The sequence below is a fragment of the Trachinotus anak genome, unplaced genomic scaffold, assembly GCF_046630095.1.
Source record: "Trachinotus anak isolate AG129_WGS33_773 ecotype Australia unplaced genomic scaffold, CSIRO_AGI_Tana_v1 ptg000011l, whole genome shotgun sequence".
Lineage (NCBI taxonomy): Eukaryota > Metazoa > Chordata > Actinopteri > Carangiformes > Carangidae > Trachinotus > Trachinotus anak.
The window spans coordinates 13,031,225-13,052,099 of record NW_027273862.1 but is presented as its reverse complement, the minus strand read 5'-3'; the positions used below and the strand labels follow the sequence as shown (position 1 = coordinate 13,052,099).

General features: G+C 38.8%; 1 protein-coding gene across 1 annotated transcript in view; it reads right to left on the bottom strand.

Moving 5' to 3' along the window:
- The window catches only part of LOC139627768 (CUB and sushi domain-containing protein 1-like), a 400,363-nt gene that overhangs the window by 167,118 nt on the left and 212,370 nt on the right, over positions 1 to 20,875 (bottom strand). Inside the window, exons 6-9 of the mRNA XM_071488859.1 lie at positions 19,535 to 19,647; positions 18,439 to 18,516; positions 8,815 to 8,896; positions 5,972 to 6,096 (exon numbers count right to left, since the gene is read on the bottom strand). Of these exons, the coding sequence (XP_071344960.1) occupies positions 5,972 to 6,096; positions 8,815 to 8,896; positions 18,439 to 18,516; positions 19,535 to 19,647 (398 nt within the window). The remainder of the gene's footprint in view (positions 1 to 5,971; positions 6,097 to 8,814; positions 8,897 to 18,438; positions 18,517 to 19,534; positions 19,648 to 20,875) is intronic.

Here is a 20,875-nt window from a genome sequence, read left to right as displayed (position 1 = left end):
AAGATTCATGAGGTAATCAAAAATACGCTCACAGATTGCAAATGGCGTCTTACCTTTGGAAGAGAAAAGAGGGTGTGGTAGTGACAGAGAAGAAGTCAAATTACATTAGACTACAGGGATCACCAAAACCAAAACTGTGGTTGATGGACATTTAATTTTTGACAGTTTGGTGAATCTACATACATTTGTTTTTGGGGGAACATATTTAAGAGGATCAGTGCAACCATTAGTCAATTAAATATTGTTAACCTATTTTAATTTTTCCTCTTCCACAGGAGAGACTATTTCCCGCAAACACCAAAGAGATCGAACTTATTACTTCTTCTTCTACTTCTTACTTCTAATCAATTCCCAAACTTCAGCTCCAGTTTTGCTAAAATAAGTGATTCTTCAACTTATTTAATCTTTATACAATAGCTCTACAAAAGCTTTCACCTCCAAACATGTGAATTCAATAATAAAGTTTAATTTCCATAAATTCATTATCGTGCACAATACCTGCAGCATCTCAACAACTGAAACATACAGTCGCTGGCCACTTCATTAGGCACACCTGTACGATCTAGTGCAATCCAATACAACAGTTATCACTATGAATTCTACTTTTACAAAGCTTATAATTTCTCTGTTTTTGTTGACACTGTCATAAGGGTAATAAACACTTAATGCCAAGCAAAGAGCCACGTACACATTGGTAAGGTTTTCCAGCAGTGGAGACTGCACGGTCGGACTGGGAAAAATTTCAGACCTGGACTTATGCACTGTGACTGGCCGCACTACAAATGATAGAAATGGCCGTGAAAGAAATTGGCAGGACTGGTAAGAACTTTATGGATATTTTCACTGTGCATTGGCCAATCCATGTGGTAGCACACTTGACACTGGTTTACTGCTTGCCAACTGGGATTTGTCCCAGTACTCACGATGGCCAGTCTAACTAGGGTGGAGAGACCGTTGAGAGTTGAAAGGCATGAAGACAGATGCAGAGTTTTCTCTGTTTCTGCTTGACAGGTGGGAAACATCAGCTTTGCCGATAGGTCAGCATGTTTGGTCTCGCTTGCTAATGTTTGTGATAGCTAGCCCCAAATGGTTAATTAGCAAGCAAGTACTGGTGTCAAATTTTGTGTGCTCGGTATTGTTAAATTACCACAGACATTATGTCGATGGTGTGATATTAGCTATAGCAGCAGTAGAGTTGTGGGTATTGCTGTCTGCAGCTGGTGCGCTCTGTGTTTGCTCTGTATCATGTTGTTTATCTGAACAACGTGCAAAAGGTTTTATAGCCACGAAGACCTAAAAACACACGTTTGCTAGCACAGTGGGTTTATATGGCCGGATGCATAATTCAAAATGCTATACCAGGTAATGTTCTCTCTTCTGTCACTGTAATTTTGTAAAAAAAAAAAGATCTAAACAACTAACTCTCTCTAGTTTTTACTCTGCTGTGTCATTTGTTTAATAACATCTTATATTATAAGGTTTCTTTTGCTTCATCTATGAGAAAGAGTATCCATTTCCACACTGTATAACACGCTCTTGATTTCCACCGTGTTGATGTTTTGACAGCGCGCGACCATGAATTAAACGAATATAAACAGTATTTCTCCAGCAAGCGGCTTATTACGACCCATAGTTATGTTCTATTGTATGGCAACCTCTAGTGGCCATAGTACTTGTGACAGGAGCAAGGGAGACAGTCAGGTGACAAGGTCCACATTAGGAGGAGGTTGGAGTAGATGGATGGGTCGACAAAGTACAGGGCTTTCAATTGTTTCTTTTACCCATGACCGATCCACAACCATACCCCTTGCATTTATTATTGTAACCATGATGACGACAGTCCTTTCATCTTAATGAAGTACGCCCTTTAATCTAAACCATGATCTTCTTGTAACCCTGACATGACCTAACCAAACCATAGGCTTAACCACATGTTTATTATTGTTACCATGAAGGTCTGGTGTGCCTGCTGTTGGTGCACTCTCCTTGTCTGCTGCTAAAACCTTAAGTACCTTTGCTCCTTAAAAAGCTTGCAGATCCCTGTTATCACCAGCATTTTTCATAATATTCTTCCTAGTGCTCTATTTTATCCACATTGATTTTGTCCTGTCTGATACTCAAGGTAATATTTCTTGCCTTCAGTACCTCATTAAATCACCAATGTGTCGTTGCCTTAAAGGGATATTTGGCATAAAAAAGCATATTGTGTAAGAAGTCCCATTAAAACCCCTCTCTTGAGCATAGTAATGTTAAAGGGCGTACTTGACATTTTCAGTCAGTTTTAGTCAACAAGCACTGTAACATTGTGGAGAAAGTGTTACCTGATCACATACTGTATGTGCCACTTATATATCATATAAGTTAGCTGGAGGAGATCGCTGCCATTAGAGGCAGAGAAGGCCAATGACACAGGAGCAAAAGCAAACAAGACGAGAGAGGATATAGCAAAAACATAAGAATAATGCAGGTGAATAGAGAAAGAGAGGAATTAAAAGGAGAATAGAAAGGTGGAAATAATAACGTAGTTTGTAAATAAAGACAGGTTGTGAGACCATGTGGAGAGACATGAGGGAGAGAGAAGATACAGACAACGAGAGTAGAAAGGATGAAAGATATTAATGTGAGAAGGGAAGAGAAAATAAATTGAAGGAGGAAGGGCAAGAGGCAAGGCACAGACAGAGACACAGAAAGTACCACAAGAGAAAGAGAGGCAGAGGAGGACCTCAGATGACTGATCTGCCTTTTAATTAGAAAAGGGAGCTAAAACACACAGTGATACACACAGGTACACACACACATAGTCATGGACACACAGAAACACATTCATTGCGATTCATCCTAGAGACCAGCTTCTAATTAACAGTAAAGTGTCAGTAGAGAATGAGAGAGGCTCATGGGTTTGAATCCCAGGAGGGCGATAACACCAGATAACACCATACACAAGAGCTACGGTACAGGAATTTTAACCTCTGCCTGCCCGCTTGTTTGTGCGTAACAGCTTGATCTTCTCCTCTCTTCTCTTCTCTTCTCTTCTCTGATCTTATCTTTCTTTCAATTCCTTGCTCTCTCCTGATTCACTCTGTGCATGTATCTTTCTTTCTAATTATAGATACATGAAAAATATCCAAAGATATAAATCACTGTCAAACATATTTCCTTGAATGTACAGTACAACTCTTGCTATGTTGTGCAACTTTGTGCCATGCTGGAAATTCACCCACTGAATTATGATTTTCCTTTAAAATGTACCCCTCTGTCGTATCAAAGTCAGAAAAACAAGCTGTTCCACAATTCACACATATTGTCTTCTTATTTTACCACTTCATTGAAAGAATATGAAATGTAATGCATATTCCATGAAATGTTCAAATTTAACACCCACTGTCTGTATTGCTGCAAAATTCAGAAGGAAATATTCTTCCGTAGTTGTCTTGTGCATAATTTTATACATATTTATATATATACATAACGTATGAGGCATCCTGGATTTGGATTAATATCATTTAAAGTACATTTAGGTTCAAACAATGTTTTTATTACACCACATACGAGTAAAATATTGAAATAATACATGTACAGGGGTTAATGCCAGACAGGTAGTTTATAGTTTTGGCAGCAACAAGAAAATGTGTGATTAAGTCACAAATTCAGATTTTTCTCAATTTCTTTTCATCAGGATCATTTTTCTACCTTTTTTGTCATCTTTGAAAACTGAGAAAAAGTTTGTATCATTAAATGACATTATCATTTGAATTACAAACTAAAAAATACATGGATTACCTATTCATTTTTGCCTTATTTAATCTAACTTTTACTTTATAATATTTTTTTTAATCTTTTTTCTTTACTGAAAAACTCACTGCAAAAACCTAAATCTTTCACTCAAGGTCCCCTGACTAAAACAAAATGTGTAATTGTTACACGAAAATATGAAAAAAAAAAAAAAAAAAACTCAGATAAGCTTTGCAAGCTAACTATAGAAATAATTTCTGCATGTCCTTCCATCTCTTTCACCTTCTCCCTCTTTCTCCATCTCTATTGCCTCTTCCTGACAAGAGTAGCCAGTATCATGAGGTCTGGCAGGTTCCTGCAGTCACAGACAGACATATAGACACATAACACACACACACACACACACACACACACACACACACACACACACACACAAACAGACATACAGTGTAATACGATGTGACAGGGACCCTACAGTATGTGTCTGAGCACAGGGACTGCCTGTCCGTCAAACACACACACAGCTCAAGGGAAATACTGCTGCAGCTATGAGGTGTGTGACACTGTCCCTTGGACGCTTGTGTCACTGTAAGTGTGTGTATGGGCACGCACACTTGGTTGTGTATGCTAGCTGTCTGCCTTTTCATTGTGTAGCAATAAACCCAACAGGGTATTGTCAGTAAACGTGGGCAGTGAGAGCCCCTGCATCTTTGCCCTGCCACTCACACAGTTATTTATTTAGTCAGTCAGCCAGTCAGAAGATGAGTTGTGGTTTTAACACATCGACAAACAGCAAAATGTAAATCACAGTGATATTATTTATTATATCTCCATGGCACTACATTTTCAGAGCTACTGCATATGCAAACAGCAGATATTTTACATAACCACCTATAGCTTCAAAATTTCAGTTAATATCCCTCTGATGCAAGTTGTTTACATTTAATGCTTTACAAATGGAGATCAGGATTGCAACAGATCGTCCAAGCATACATTTTTGTTATTTTCACTTGACACACGAGCTATGGTCGTGGTTGCAGGACCTTTCAGAAGGAGCAGTTAAACTATAATTTTAATAATTGCCAATGTAAGAGTTGCTCTATAGGGCTGTGGCATTTAAAAAACATTTACTATGAATAAAGTCAAAATTCCAAAAATGTATGTACTGTATTTTACCATTTATGCATTTCATTTAGTTTGTTTTATTGTGTAGTTTTGCAGGAGATTTGTATTGCCTGGATCTTAGTTACATTCTGAACTTTTCTTCCCACTCGAGGAGACGAATCCATGCCGGAGGAGCCCAGACTGTAACTTTCTGACTGTTCCAGTGTCCGGGCTAATGACTGAAGGTGAACATGTTTTTGCCTTCAGGGTTTCGTGGCTTTGCAACAGCAGCTTGGGGATCTCAGGAAGAAGTAAGTGGTATATTTTAAAGGTTAAGTTTGGCATTGTTTTATCTTGTTATCATCATCATCTACAAATTCCCCTGTGGAAATCAAAACTAACACTGAATTTATCCTATAAACAAGTATTATCTGCAAAGCCACAGCAAAAGCTGAAGCCTTCCTGCCATTTCACTCTACTGCCATCCAAGAACTATTAAGAACGCATTAAAAATTCATACTGATGCATTTGGATGACATATTCCTGCTTTATGATAAAAATGCAAGTCTAGTTTCATTTCTACATTGCCTACAGCAGTGGAGTCTCTGCTGACATGTAGGGCATATTTTAAACTCTTGCACCTCTGGGGCAATAATAGTTGGTAAAACGGGTCATCAGGGTTGATGGTTCAACTTGTGGCTCCTGCTAACAGCATGCAGAAGTGTCCTTGAGCATCACACAGAATCCCAGATAAGCAGGTCAGTGTGTGACCTGCCCACTTCATCACCATCAGTGTATGACAGTGTACATGAATGTGACGCTGTGTGAAGCTCTTTCCGTTGCAGTGATGAAAACCTTTGTTCAGACAGGGGTTTTAGTGGTTGGTGCTTAATGTGTGTCTGATATTTGTTTTATTTTACTGAGCAGTTGATATCAAGAGATGCTACATAAGCATTTATTTCATTACTTAACAAAAGCAAATCAGTGCAATATATTTCAAACAACGATAGACTTAAGCAGCAAATATACTCTGTATGACATGACCACATGCTGTCAGTAGACATGAAAACATTGTGTAAAGCTCTGACACATGCGCACCTGAGGAGATTCAATGACAATGACGGGAGAAACTTACTTCTGCAGATGGGTCTGTGGTCACTCCAGGCAGCCAGCGTGTCAGTGACTCGTTGACAGGTGATACTTTTAGATCCTTGTAGTACATAGCTGTCATCACAACTGAACTGGACGCTGGAGCCAACTCTGGTTAGGGAGAGACAACAGTAACAACACTTGTCAAAAACAGTAATAACAGTAACTTTGATTGTGCCTCTGACTGCTTCACAAAGTCACATTCAGTTGACATTGTGATATTTGTAGAAACCTCTGACATCATTGCAAGTATCACAAGAGAACGGGACACTTCCAGGCGATAGTTGTAGAAATAAACTATGAATGATGGTCACAGTATTAATGATGCAGGAGCTTTTAGATCTCTGTGGAAGATAACTGTCATCACAAATCATTCAATTAGAATCTATAATTCTTTTTTTCCTGTGAGACACTTTTGTCATTGTATCTCTTTCCCTTCATGTGTTTTCTCTATTGTCTGCTTTTCTTTGGTCTCCTCTGTTCCCTTTTCGCCACTCATAATGCCTCCTCTCTGTTTTCTTTCATCACGTGTTCTGATCATCCTTGTCTCTGAACACCTTGCTGTCTAACACGTCAGAGGGATGTTCAGCTATCTAAGTAGAAGTCTGCATGGTGTCTTGTCTCTGAAGCTTAATGTCTCCTCCCTGCAGAGACACACCACAGTCTACCACCTGGACAAACATTCACTGTGTGGAGCTCTGGTTGTTCAGTAGCTCCGCCCTGTTGTTAGACACTGTAGCCTCTTACAGCCGGGCCAAATCTGTCTGTTAGTGCCTTTGTCACGGAGAGTTGGGTCATTCGCGTTACAGTTTCTGCTACTTTGGCGGCGCTGATGACACTGAATATACCTTACATCCAGGCACAAACTGCAAACTGTGAAATTTACAATTACAGGAAAGAAAACTTTGTTGTTATTGCTATTTCCTTGAAAAGACCCGAAACTGTTCCATGACAAATGTGTATGTAGTTGTCTGTGGATCACAACCGCCATGTCAAATGAGGTTACAGCCATCTTGCAGATCTGCAGTGAAAACTCTTTAGTTTCCTCTGCAGCTATGTTTCCTCTCCATTTCTCCTGTTTTATTTCATCACACCACAATTCTGTTCCGGCTCCAGCATCTCGGTGCTTAATGATGATTAGATACAAACCTATAACACACACTAAGCACATCCATGTCATGCACACCAACACATACACACATGGAGGTAATGACCTTTTACTAACTCGCACAACCCCACTAATGGTCCTGCAGAGTTTGAGCAGTCATAGCTGCTAATGGTAAAGAACAGCACCAGGAGCTAAAGCTGTTAAATAATTAATGATTATCAGTCAAACAGGTTTTTTTTTGGATTGAAAACAGTTGCAGGAAAAGGTAAAAATGAATTGCCTATCTTGATTCTCTCATAATCATAAGCGAAATGTAAGAACAATTTAGCTGCCACTGATGCTAAGTGGATGAGTCATAGGGAGAGGTGATTATTCTATAATTGCTTACTCCTGATTAAATAAAATTATGTCTCCCTTTCTACCGATTAGATGACAGACACCATGGAGTGAAACATTTAAAAATCCCTGCGTCCATCAAGTCCTTGTTTATAGCCAAAATCCAAAATCTGACACATTCTTTGGCACTCTCTGTGTATAACTCCTACATGAGTAAGGACCCTTGTATACCCAGTGTAAACTGGTAAATACTGAAGGTTAACAGTGTGTCTCTGGGCACGAGAGCATCTGATGATAATTATGATGAGTGTAAACACACAGTAAATGATCCATAACTGTAATTTTAGACCTGCAGCTCTGGTCTGAATGGTCCAGGCAAACCTGCAGCACTTGCTGGCAAAGTAACAGCAGCAGTTCAGAACCACAGAAGACCGCCAACTATAGACAAAGAAAGTAATAGCGGCTTCAGTTTCAATAATTGGGCCACATTGTGGGAAGGGGACAGTTTCCCCCTTGGGAAATTTTGAAAGACAGCAAATGTAAATTTGTAATTTTTTTCAACCATGTTACACACCAGTTACCTAAGATGGTTCAAGCCAGTGCTGTAACAAAAGGTCTCCAATTGACAGAAAATATTTATGATACATAAATCACAAAACACTTCAGTCTCCATGAAAACGATGAAGAGCTTTGGTATGGATGTTCCATGATCATTGGACTAATTCTGAGACCAGAACAGGAGCAGACTGGCACTGACTCTCAGCCTGCGGGACAGATGATGCTCATATGTGAAGAAGAGAGAGAGGCAACTAAAACACATTGTCGTTTCTGAAGAAATAACTTATAATCTAAACTGGGCCCTAAAGTCACGATGTTTGTAACCTCAATATAATCTTGAGAAACAGGAACAGTCCCGTTTCAAACACGAGGGGTCATGAGGCCTGAAATAAGCTGATCTTTAGTCCCTGGCTGCACCCATTGTCAATCTCGCCTATTGCACAGACAAGCATTTTGTAAAGCCAAAGCAGGATTGGAGGGGGATCAGCTCACCTATACCTGTATTGTGCTGCCATAACCGAGCTGTTCTGACTTAAGAATGTAAACAGCACAACATAAACCGAGCGCAAAATGCACATGAACTGAGCTAGCATCCCTCAACTAACTTGTCATCCAAATGATTTGATGACTTGTGCCATGTGTGCAAGTGTAATCCATTGCAGGAAACAACTGCAGTCTGGTTTCTACACATTTGACAAACATATGATAAAGACCCCTGTTCTGGTCAAAAGATCAACAATGTCCAAGGCACTTGTGGATGTTTTGAATAAATCTGATTTGACTATGTGAGTGAGGGGAGTCTACAATAAAATATAAAGTGAACTTACTGGAAGGCAGAGCCCATCCTCTTGCCATTTTCTGGAACTCCAGGATCCGGACAAACATCACCTGCAAGACCACTTTGACTCACTGAAAAAAAAGAAAAACATATATGTATGGTTAATCAGAGTCTGTCTTTTTTTAAGGTCAAGATAAACATTTGAGCACATCTTGTAATGGTTGGAGGTATCATATCATCATATAATCCTGACAGGTAAATCATTACACTTGTTCTCAAAGAACTGTGAGAAATATCAACTATTGTTTAGAATTCACAAAATGAGGTATGCACTCAGTCTTTGGATTTTAAAATCTATCTTTAGATCTATTCTCTGCTGATTCAGGAACATGTTTGAAAAATACACAGGTCTCAATATGTAAACAAGGCCTTTTCCTTGACAGCTATAATAATAATATGACTCGAGATTTAAAGATATGTTTTTCATCAAAAAGCAGCAATGGGCACCCACACCTATCTTATCATGATCGGTCTTTTGCAATTTATATGAAGTCCATTCAACACAAAATAAACAAGTCTTACCCATTTCTATCTAACTGGTCTTCAGCATAAGGAGAAAGAAAACAAGTGGTTTTTTGTCGGTTGGGGACGGGCAAAGTAAACCTGAACCCAGAGCCCGCGCATGCATGAGCACAACCACTAACACTGTGTCAGTCAGTCTTTAGTTGCCAGCAACACAGATGTTATCCTCCCAGTGCTAAGAAGCAAGCGTTAGCACTGGCCCCGCTAATAAGAAGAAGGGGAGCAGTAAGAAGAGACTGAGGGTGCTCTCAGGTACAGAGAGCAGCTTGTAGAGTTTAGGCTTGTGAGGGAGCCCCATTTCCACAGCAGCTGCTTTCAGGTGTACTTTCGTTAACTCTCCACTCCTGTCTGTATGCCTCGTTTCTATTGGCCGGGAGGGTGGTCGTCACAGCGCCCAGCGGTCAAAGGTCAGGAGAGCTCGCTGAGCTGCGCCCGGCTGCGCCTTGCAAATGCAAGCCGTATTTCCTGCTGAAAGCCGCTTCAGCAGTCACCGAAACCCTGTCAGTACAGAGGGCTGGAGTTTGCATTAGTACAGGCGGCGCTAATACAGGGTCAGCAACTGTTAGAAGCTAACAAACGACAGAACCATGAGTAGGCCTACACTCACCGTTCTCATGCGTCTTCTAGCAGTTTTGGTGCACAACTAACTCCACAACAAACAAACAAATAAACAAAAAACTCCCGAGTCTGCCTCTGACTGAGACTGCGGCTGAGTCTCTCCTATGTTTCCTCTGGTCTCTATTGTGATGCTCTGAACTATAATAAACTTTTACTATGCATTATCATTCAGTTTGACTTTTCAAAACGTTGTGTAACACTTGTAAGCAAATCCAAACATGTAGTGTGAAAAATGACTTAAAGATTTAATAAAACCTTCAGGGTGAAATTGTGGGAAAAGTTTTGCATAAAATGAAACTGGTGGAACAACTGTTGTGGTGGAAATAAAAACCAACACACGCAGAGATTTAATGAAGAGAGCTGGCTTCAGTTTTCACATTTCAGCCTTTCATTCCCTCCTGTTTTTCTCATCTATCTGCATGATCTGTTCCGCTGCTATAAAAAGCACAAACGCAAAAACACTTGGTGATTTTTGGCCAGCTCATATTCTGGATCTTGTATTGGTTTTAGACTTCGCTGTGGCTGGAAGCATCTGCTGCATGCCTAAAACATAATGTAAATGTAAATGAGACTAGACAACATGACAGGAACCAGTTTAGACTCAGCCTGTCTTAATGGAAGTCAGTGGATGAATAATGATGGTTAGCAAAACACAAAAAATAAAAGGAAAGGAATGAGAGAATAAAATGTAAAAAAAAAAAAAAATAATAATAATAATAGGAATGCTGAAAAGGGACTCAACAGCAGAAAGAAAAACATAATAGAAGAAAGAGAATCCTGGAGGGTTAGAAAATCGGACGTAGAAAGAGAGCAATACAGTATCTGACTGCTTAACACCTCTCTTTTTCTTTCTGCCCCTCTTTTCTTGTATCTTTCACATTTGCTTCTCTATCTCTTCATGTCTTCCCAGTCTGCCTCTGCTCCCACTCCCTCCATCTCTCTAGTTTTGTATTCCCGGCTTGCTCACTCTGCTTTTCTCTCTCAAACACATTAGCTGCAATTTACAAAGGGATGCCGAAGTTTTGTGCATCCTGGCATAAAAGATGGATGAATGATTTGCTGCATTTGTGTGATTTTGTTATGTGTGTGCTGAGGGGTTGTGAGTGCAAAGACACTGTGTATGCGTGTTTGTGTGAGATATGATGCAAACAGAACCAGCTGTCTTTTTGCTTTGCTGTGTTTTTGATGTTCTCTCCAAAAAATCACCACACAAACACACTGTAAAACACACTTTCTCTGTCGTGCTCTCTCATCCCTTTCTCTCTCACTCATGTTCAAATGGTTTTCATTGGCATCAAATATAAAGGTTCATATTGCTGAAACAAATCCAGCTCATGCAAACAACATGAGATTGTTGCAAGAAAAAAAAAAAAAAGCTGCCAAATATCACTGCTGGGCTGATGTCAAAAATCCTCAAGCTGACTTAATCCCATATTTGCACTTAAAAGACCATTCAACATTTAAACACAAGCTTATGATGCATAACGTCATTTCCATATCATCAAAGTGTCTCCAGGAAACCTTTCATCTCGAAAAGTCAACTTTTTGGGAATTGGTAGAAAGTGATTAGTTTCCTTGTTGGTACCCATTCTTGTTTGGCATTTCCGATGTTTGTGGTAGACTTTGCGTCAGCCACCCACTCTTGTAAAAAGAGTTTCAACTCTATACACTATCCACTATAAACTCACCCCTAAGAGTAAGTTAGGGGGCCCACTGACCAGTAAGTAAAGAGCATTCAGTGAAGCAATAAGCATAAAGAGATTATGTGGCTGTCACAGTGGTGGAGTGTAACTGTCAGTACATTTAATCAAGATCTGTAAGTAAGAACAATTTTAAGGTGTGTGTTCTTGTTGTCTCTTTTTGTGCAAAAATCTTTGTGATGCCTGTTATTTGGGGTGTGAGCCAGTTGCAGATGAGTTTGTTTTTTTGTCATTTACAGGGCCAGGGCTATGCAGGAACCCCTGATCTTTTTTCAGCACGCAGAGAATGGACAGCTAGTGAACCATGGAGAGATATTAACTGTATTTTTGTTTTTACATTATGGTATTGTTACTTTTATGTAGGTCAAGGTTTTCAACACTTCTTCCGCACCTGAAAAAATGTTTATGTTCTTCAACAAGGACACAGTATTATCCTAGACAACTTGCAACTTTTTCCCATGTTTCCCATTGCTCTATCATCAATTGTTTCAAGAATTATGCCTTAGTTCCTATTTGCTTGCTATGATAATAAACCAACAGCTGTGTCGTAACTCTACCTTCACGTAACAATAATGTTAATAATAATGTTCAGTTTTGATTGACACTATCAGAGCAGTATTAATTTAAGCATATTTATTATTAAGGTGATAGTTTTCAGTGATGTTGAACTAGACTACATTAAGTTGAAAAGTGTTTCAATGTTTTGCCCACCCCCATTTAAAAAACATGAAGGGAATAGAATATTAGAAACACATCTTAATATTCCCAGTACATCCAGGTTAAACAGTAAGCATGGAAACCAGTTGCTTTAGCATCAGCTGTTTTAAGAATTATGCCTTATAAAAGAAAGAGCCCACTATAGTCAATATTACAGCAACATGCCAACAAGCATAAAAAGATTATGTGGCTGCTGCCATAATCATTAGCCCTCAATGTAGCAAGATTAGAGGTGACAAGTGTGTATCATTAACTATTAGTTCTGGCTTCCATAAATACTCAAAAGGTTGCAACACAAAAGTCATATATATACTTGAAAACTATTCACCAGATTTTAATCAATTTAAGTCCTCTAAGAAATAATTTTAGGTTTCAATGCTAAATTTATGTTGTGATTTCATGAATGATGAATAAGGATTTATTATTACTTTGTTATCCCTCTCAAAAGCTCAAAATTGTCACATACTTAGTTTTCAATTGTGGAAAATAATGTTGTAAATCTCCTCTTAATTTACAAACTCAATTCACAGAGTGTTTGAAAGCATGAGGAATTACTATGGTCATCCCTGATGATTTCTGAATTGATGCTCAGAAGGTTAGCCAGTACTAGCACCAACACTTTTACATTACACTGCGGGGGAGGGGGGGGGCACATTTAATTCCATTTTATATTACATTTCATCAAATATAATGTCATAAATATTAACTTTACGGTTGGCTTAGAGGGCAATGTAAAGACCAAGAAACACAGTACATTTGTGTTGAGAATGCAAAACCTTGTAGCACAAAAGTATGACAGCTGATGGATTAACCCTTTAGAAGAGACAATGAGAGAGGGTGCAAGAAGAAAGGGAGAGTCAGGGAGAGCATGAGAGAGTGAGAGAGTATGTTTGTGTGTCTGTGTGTGTGTAATCAGCTGATATTTGTTTCAGGTAAGATGTTTTGAGGGGCTCTTCAGATGCCTGCTGGATGAGGGGAGAAACGTGTGAAGTGCAGTTTGTTGATACGCTCTCTTCCACTCTTCTCTGCTCTCTTCTTGTTGCCTCTTATCCACTCTGCCCTCTCTTTCTCTTCCACCTTCTCATGCTCACAGGTCAATCAAGCCAAGAGCCAAATTTCTACAGCCATCTATCCTGGCATCATTTTCTTGAACCTCCAAGACTTTCCACATAAAACAAATGGTCTGAGGTAGAGCCATGTGTGACGAAACACAATATTCTATATTATTGATGGTTGCAGACTGCATTACTGTGAGGTTTTCCCAAACCTATTTAGCAGTGTTACTGTGCCATCTTGTAATTTTGAATTTCAATTGGTCGCATCACTCTCATTTGAGTATACCGTTGCCCAGCACCACTTTGCCAGGCAATCCTGAAGAAAACACTGATTATAAATCACACTCTCACAATGATAATTCATTACAATTCTAGGTCATTGTCTAGGGAGTAAAACCCCTTAATCACAATCTTTCAGCCTCTCTGTAATTATGACACATCCTCAGCAGTAAGCTAATGTTACTGCTGAGAGAGGGCAGCTATAAGATAGGTTGCTTTTATTTGAACCATTTAACATTGTTCTAGTTACCACTCTTACTTTATATCTTTGTGTTTAAATTATCTATCTATCTATCTATCTATCTATCTATCTATCTATCTATCTATCTATCTATCTATCTATCTATCTATCTTCAGTATCACATAGGATTTAGTCATTAGTCAATATGAGAATTATTCATAAACAGACTCAAACTGAATTAAACTTATTCTCATGTGTGTCTGTCTATTAGACCGTGCTTTAATATAGGCTAGAGGCTGTTACACATAGTCCTTTAGATTATGATTCATAAGTACTCCATCCTCTAGACAGGTAAAACTCATTATCATCAGTCTCTAGTTCTTTGTAATGATTATATATTGCATAAAGACTCCACATTATCTGCCATACAGATATAATATTACCCCTGGGAGTCATACAGTGTAAAGAAATGTTGTTCAAAGACTGGTTCGGGACCAAAACTGGACCTTGGCTCCACTTTTTAATGTTTAAATGATCCTGGTTCCCAGCCTGATGGCCTATCTGTACTACATTGGGGTAACCTCACTGAGCCCCCAGTCCACTGTGAGAACCCACATTTTCTCAGTTTTGATCCCCATGATAAAAAATGTGAGTATGTTTTAATGAGCATGGGTCCCATGGTGAGAAACTAAATTTCTCATTTAGGTCTGGAGCTCAAAAAGATTAAGGGATCCCTGGACTACACAGTTAACAGTCATTATCATCATTCTTTAGCTCCACATAATGATTACGGATAGCAAAGCTAGTTCTGTACAGTGCAGCACTAATTTTACAAGTGAGATAGGTACTTTTGTGAGTCTTTACGCACATGCACAACAAACCACTGGTAATCAGTGTGCTTAAACATCATGATAAAATACACACAGGGCAATGTGCAGTGAGATCTGAACGCCCTGAGGCAAAGGAGTATTAAGGTTAACTACAGCAAGCTTTATTGTTAGGCTTTGTTTTTTAGGTTAATATATATTTAAGGGGCATGCAGAACATCACAATGCTAAGGCTATATTGTAATTTATTTTAATACATTTTAAAGTCAGTCACCATAGACCACCAAGAGAGTTGCTTCACAACAAGATGTTTCGTTAGCTGGCCCTTCTCGTAACAAGCAAATGCAATAACTTTGGATTCAGCAGGTTGACTCCAGGCGATTCATGGGGAAACCACTTTGTATATGAGTGTGTTTCTGCTTATGTGTATATCAGAGTGTGAGCACAGTATGTGTAAGCAAGAGGAAACGTGAGAGTGTGTGAGATCGGAACTCTTCACAAAGCTCCACATCAGTGATAAATATAATAAACTGATTTGCCCCAGGAACTCCTCACATATGCATGCATACACTCACATACACACAGTTTTCATTTTAATTGCAGCAACAGATGAAGAGGAACACAAGCACATACGATCTCTTTTTCACATATACACACGCATACGCACAAAAATACCATACTAATGTTAATTGCACTGGCACATGCTCAGCTGAGCATGTAAATCAGCAGAATTATTGATGAGGGTTTTATTATGAAGCTAAATGCTGAGGAATGGATGAGGTATGAGCTTGGGCTTCCACGATAATTAAGAGCCTCTGTCAAATGATCTGAATGCTGTTTTAGTGGCATCTCAAAGCTGCCAAGAAATATGTTGTCCATCCCCATCCCCCGGAGTACAGAGATATTTATTGTATTTATCAATTAATTGATTGTTTTATTGCCCCTGTGGTCAATGTAGTGTTTAAGTTTATTTGGTTTCCCATTAGCTGCCACTGTGGTGAAAACCATTTTTCCACTGTTCCCGATAAAAACACTCCATGATTCTTACCTTCCATTTGGATCAACTAATTAAATACTGTATACACAGATCTTCAGCCCCTCACAATATTATTTGAGGTGCTTCTTTGCCTTCTTCTCTTGTTTTACTTTAAAATGTGACTTCTTCAACTGATTGTAATCCCTGTAGCTACTGAAGATGGTTCACCAGGTTTGAACAGATCATGAAAATAAAACTAAGTACATACTACAGCCACTTGAGAGATTCCTTTTAATGGCCTAAATTCCAAACTAAACCATAAAAACTGACACCTATGGTGCATTAGCTGCCAGCATTAAAACAAACTAATGGTGTGTTAATGTATCATCTTGAGACCTTCACTGATAAAGCTTTGTTTGTTTGCTTTTTTATTTATTGTGTAGTTTTTGAGATAACCAAGAAATTTCACACAATTTTCTTCATTTGGTTTCATTTCAAATCTAATATCTGTTACTTACAGCACATTAGCGCACTCAACAAAAATAGCAGAGGTCATGTCAAATAACTGCTGTAAAATTAAAGGTAGAGTAAGTGATTTTAATCTAATACACTGTTTTATCAAATTCAGTTAATTTATCCTCATGGTCTGCTAACTGTCTGTTCTGTGTGTGCTGATAAAAAAATCCATTGTTCCTGCACAGCCCTGACTCTGTAAATGGGAAATAAACAGTGGCAACAAACAAAGCCACACAGAACTATTCCAGCGAACAATTATCAGCAAAGGGGGCCGTTGGTACTCTTGCACTGGAATGAAACAGAGAAGAGGGGAGGTGAGCAAGAAAAATATCATGGTTTAGGCTAAATGAACTACTTGGTAGGAGGTCCTTAATGCTGTGAGGTTAAAGCACGTACCACAAAACTGCAACGCAAGCGTACAGTGTCAACACTGACATAAATAATTTCTGACCATTTTTTGAAACAACTGATGCCGTTGTTTTGTTGTTGTTTTTCTTGGGAGAACAGTCTCCCTGGTTGATGATATCTTCACTGTATACATACCAACAACTAAAGGACAGGGCACTTGGTCACGTTTACTGTAGATGGATGAGTTACGAGTTGCTGCTAAAATCCTTTTCATCATTTACAGCACTCAAATTACATATGCATCTCATGATCAGCTTTGTAGCCATGCTTTGCATTCAAAGCTCTTCTCAGTTTAATTTGAAAAGTACAATAATTGGCTTTCATCATGTTACAAATAGCACGGAGCAAGGCATGACAGCACCCATTTAAGTCTCATTGAAATGACATGTAAGATATGCATGTACTGTGCAGTGTGGTCTGCAAGATATGGGAAGATTAGTCAAGTAAAGAGCTGAATATATAAAAAGGGGGCAGGAGAGAAGAAAGGAGAGAAGAAAACACTGTAGAGAGACAGAAATGAAAGGAACACTTTATCATTTTTTAAACTTTTCTTCTATATATTGACCATTGTTAATGTTCACAATGGATTGCAATTTTTTTCTACTGACTTATATAGAAATAAGTCAGAAATAAGCTGCCACTAACTTCACCTGATGGAGAATACAGTGTCTCTTTCTGGAATCTTGGCTGTACCACCACAGGGAATGAATAAGATGCAATGGGCACATTTCCAGCTTTGGCCAAGAAGAGTCACAGCACCAATTCTCCAGACTCCACTTAGCATTTGGAAATTTAGAAAGTTAAAACGTAATAAAAAGCTGAAATGGACAATACAAAAGATGTATCCACTGAGAGGGAACAGCGACAGCCAGGAGAAAGTGAGTCACTATGCTGCAGTGAGTTTATTATGGACTGTAGTCAGATTCTCATCCTCACACCAGCACAGAGTGGTACACTGTGTGTGCCAACGGGTGGTTTGAACATTTCTTCAAAGCTAAAATGAGAGAAACCATCATAACAGAAACAAAGTAGAGTCTCATGCATACAACTTTTGGCATTCGAACATGGTTGTGCAGAGGTTGACACGGTAACATGACTACCAAGCAGCAAAATCTGCTTATGTTCAAAAAAGAGTTGGGCCAGCCAGCTCTGATTCCAATGAATCAACAGGACAAACTATGGCATCCCCATGGACTGTAGACTTCAGACAATGATGAACTCAGGCTTAACTAAAAACATACTTCAAAAACAGTAGATGTATTCAAAAGTTTTGACATTTTTTTCACAGCAAAAATACTTGAATTGACACTGTGACACATAGACACCTTTCATTGTTCTGCAAAAAAACACATATATTTGAAGGGCTGTGCGAGTTGGTTTGCAATGAACTAGAGGCATTATAGGACAGGTGTGAACAGGTTAGAACCTGATTGTTAGGAGAAAAGAAACATTTTACACAAAGTGTATCTTAAATATATTCTATAAATAAACATATTTTGCTTCTGTAGACACAAATAACTTCTATTTAAAGGACAGGACAAAGAAAAAAATTAGAAGAGGAGAGTGTGGTACTCATTCTTGTCTCCTAGAAGGGCAACCCCGGTGAAAAATAGATTAAATCACTGCTCCTGCCATATCAAAGATGGATGCTGGCTGTGCTTCCTTGTGTCCATACACTTTGTGCATGCATGTGTGTGTGGGCATGCACATGTGTATGTGTGTGACCAGATGTGTTTCAACTTGAGGCCTGACTAAATGACATACGGTCACACTTTCTGCAAACACACTCAAACAGCAGACAGTAGTTTACTTACAGACAGCATTTTTGTGACTGGAGTCTTTACTGGGCATCATCTTCACCCCTCTGGACTTCAGCTCTATCGCTTTCTTAACTGCAGAGAGAAAAGGACATTTATTATATTATAAATCATACATTATCAGATATTATTATTACTATTGTCAGGGTAGCTATTCAGAGCACATCAACTACTGTATGTGTGCAATCCAGAAAGTGCTTCACACTCCCCCTCCTAACAAATCTATGACAAATGCAACAGTGGCAGAAACTGAAAATTAGAACAGGGAAAAGGGAGAAGAGATTAAAAGACACAGAGAAGTGAGGACAAGAGAGAAGAAAAAGGGGAGACGAGCAAAGGAGAGCAGCTGCATTAAAATTTATCCCATCTATTTTATCCTAAGTAGCAGCATTGCAGAGGATAACAGAAAAATCTGTGCTACAACCAAACTACATTCCACTGAGAAAGACTTGGCATTAAAAGCACAGCTCGGTCTCTCTCTCTCTCTCTCTCTCTCTCTCTCTCTCTCTCTCTCTCTCTCTCTCTCTCTCTCTCGCTCTCTTCCCCTTCTTCCTCACACCCACAACCATACAGGTGAGACTGGTAAAAGTATCAATGGCAAGAGTGACAACAGACAAAAGACAACTGGGGAAAAGAGAGTCAGCAATGGGTTGAATAAAAAAACCAAAAAAAAACCGAACAAAAAAAAAAAGACATGGAGGCAGACGTGAGTGAGAGTCACAGGAAGAGAGACAGGCTTGCCGTGTTTTGTGTTGGAAGCAGCCAATTAAATCTGGGCCGCCACGTGGAAACTAATATGGAGCTTAATATGCTAATTAAGCCATACAACCAGTCAATTAGATGACAGGAAAGGTCCACTGAGTTCAGTCAGGTGATTCCAGACTTCTGTCCCCAGTAAATGCTATTCTCAATTACACCATATGCAGATATAACCAAAGAAAAGAACCATGGATTAGCTTGTAAATGTGTCCAAAACAATCCTGAAAGACCCTCAATACCAGTGCATCTCCCAGCACATAATCAGATAAAGACTAATACTTAGTACAAACCCATGTGTGCACATTATAGGTGTGAAAGTGTTTGTGTGACATACCTTGGTACTGAGCACTGAATCCTTTTCTTCGATGGTTGCTGTCTGAGGTGAAATGTATCCGAAGCCAGTTCTTATTTGATATCACTGGTGAAGGCAGGGTTGTACCAGTCAACCTGGAAGAAAAAGAAAAGTTCTACTAATATTCCTAATATTCACATTTCACAAATTCAATCTGCGTGTAACAAACCGTTATTGTTGTGTAATGTGTGTATGATTCAAGGTTTCCTTACGATCCATGCTGGTGGTCAATATCACTCTGAAACAAAGATTACAGCCTCACAGTGATGATGTTTGCCGTAACTTTCTGACAGTATGTGAAATTAGTGTGTGGATGGAAGATGAGATTTACATATTTCAGTTTCAGGTAGAAAAAATTTTAAATAATTAGGGAGTGTTGTATCATGGATTGCAGCATGACCAACCACTGTGAAAAGTCCTTTGAAATGACATGCCACAAACAATTGCAAACAAAGTATATAATACATCGCACAACAGACAAGTGTGAATAACTCCAGGATCCATAAGGCTTCATCTGAGCAACTATACACAATAAAAATATCCTTATGTGAAGCAGAACTTTCAAGAGTATGAATTTGATGTCACTCTCCTCTGTCATCTGAGGTGCAGAGTCTGGCTGTAAATTAAGGCGGTTTTAGCTGAAAAGCCATTTGTTTCACTAGCTTGGAAAATGCAGATGTGGGAATTGAATGAATGATATTATCCATTTGCATAATGATCATCACTGACCAAAAGCAGGTTGTCTGCAGTTGTACTAGATATAGTATGACTCCCTTGTCAAAGTGTGTAACAGCAAATTCAGCAAATCTAAAATATGAAAAAAAATATGTTAAAAGGCACTTTTTGCTTTTTTTTTTGTTTTAAAAATCCAACAATGAAAAGCAGCTCTGATTAACTGGAAGGCAAGGAAAAGCCACATTGTAAAGTTATGATATCATTGTTTGGGATTTTGAAAATATATATTTATGTGTAAATATATGGCATGTATATATGTATAAAATTGCATGATTCTAGGCTCAGTAAATACAATAGAATGACTTATTTATGAAAAAACAAAGCATTACAGGAAGAGGAGGGGAGACAAATAGTCATGCAAGAGAGGTGAACGGAGACAGTGTAATAGTGAAAAGTCAGAAAAGTTCATCTTCAAAAACAGTTTCTGAAGCATCATCACTGAGAAAATGAGTTGGTAGCCTTTGGTAAATCTTACATCATCATCTCACATCTCTCGCATTTTGTTACCAATAGCAACCAAGGCAGGCATATACATATACATACATACATACATATATACACACACACACACACACACACACACACACA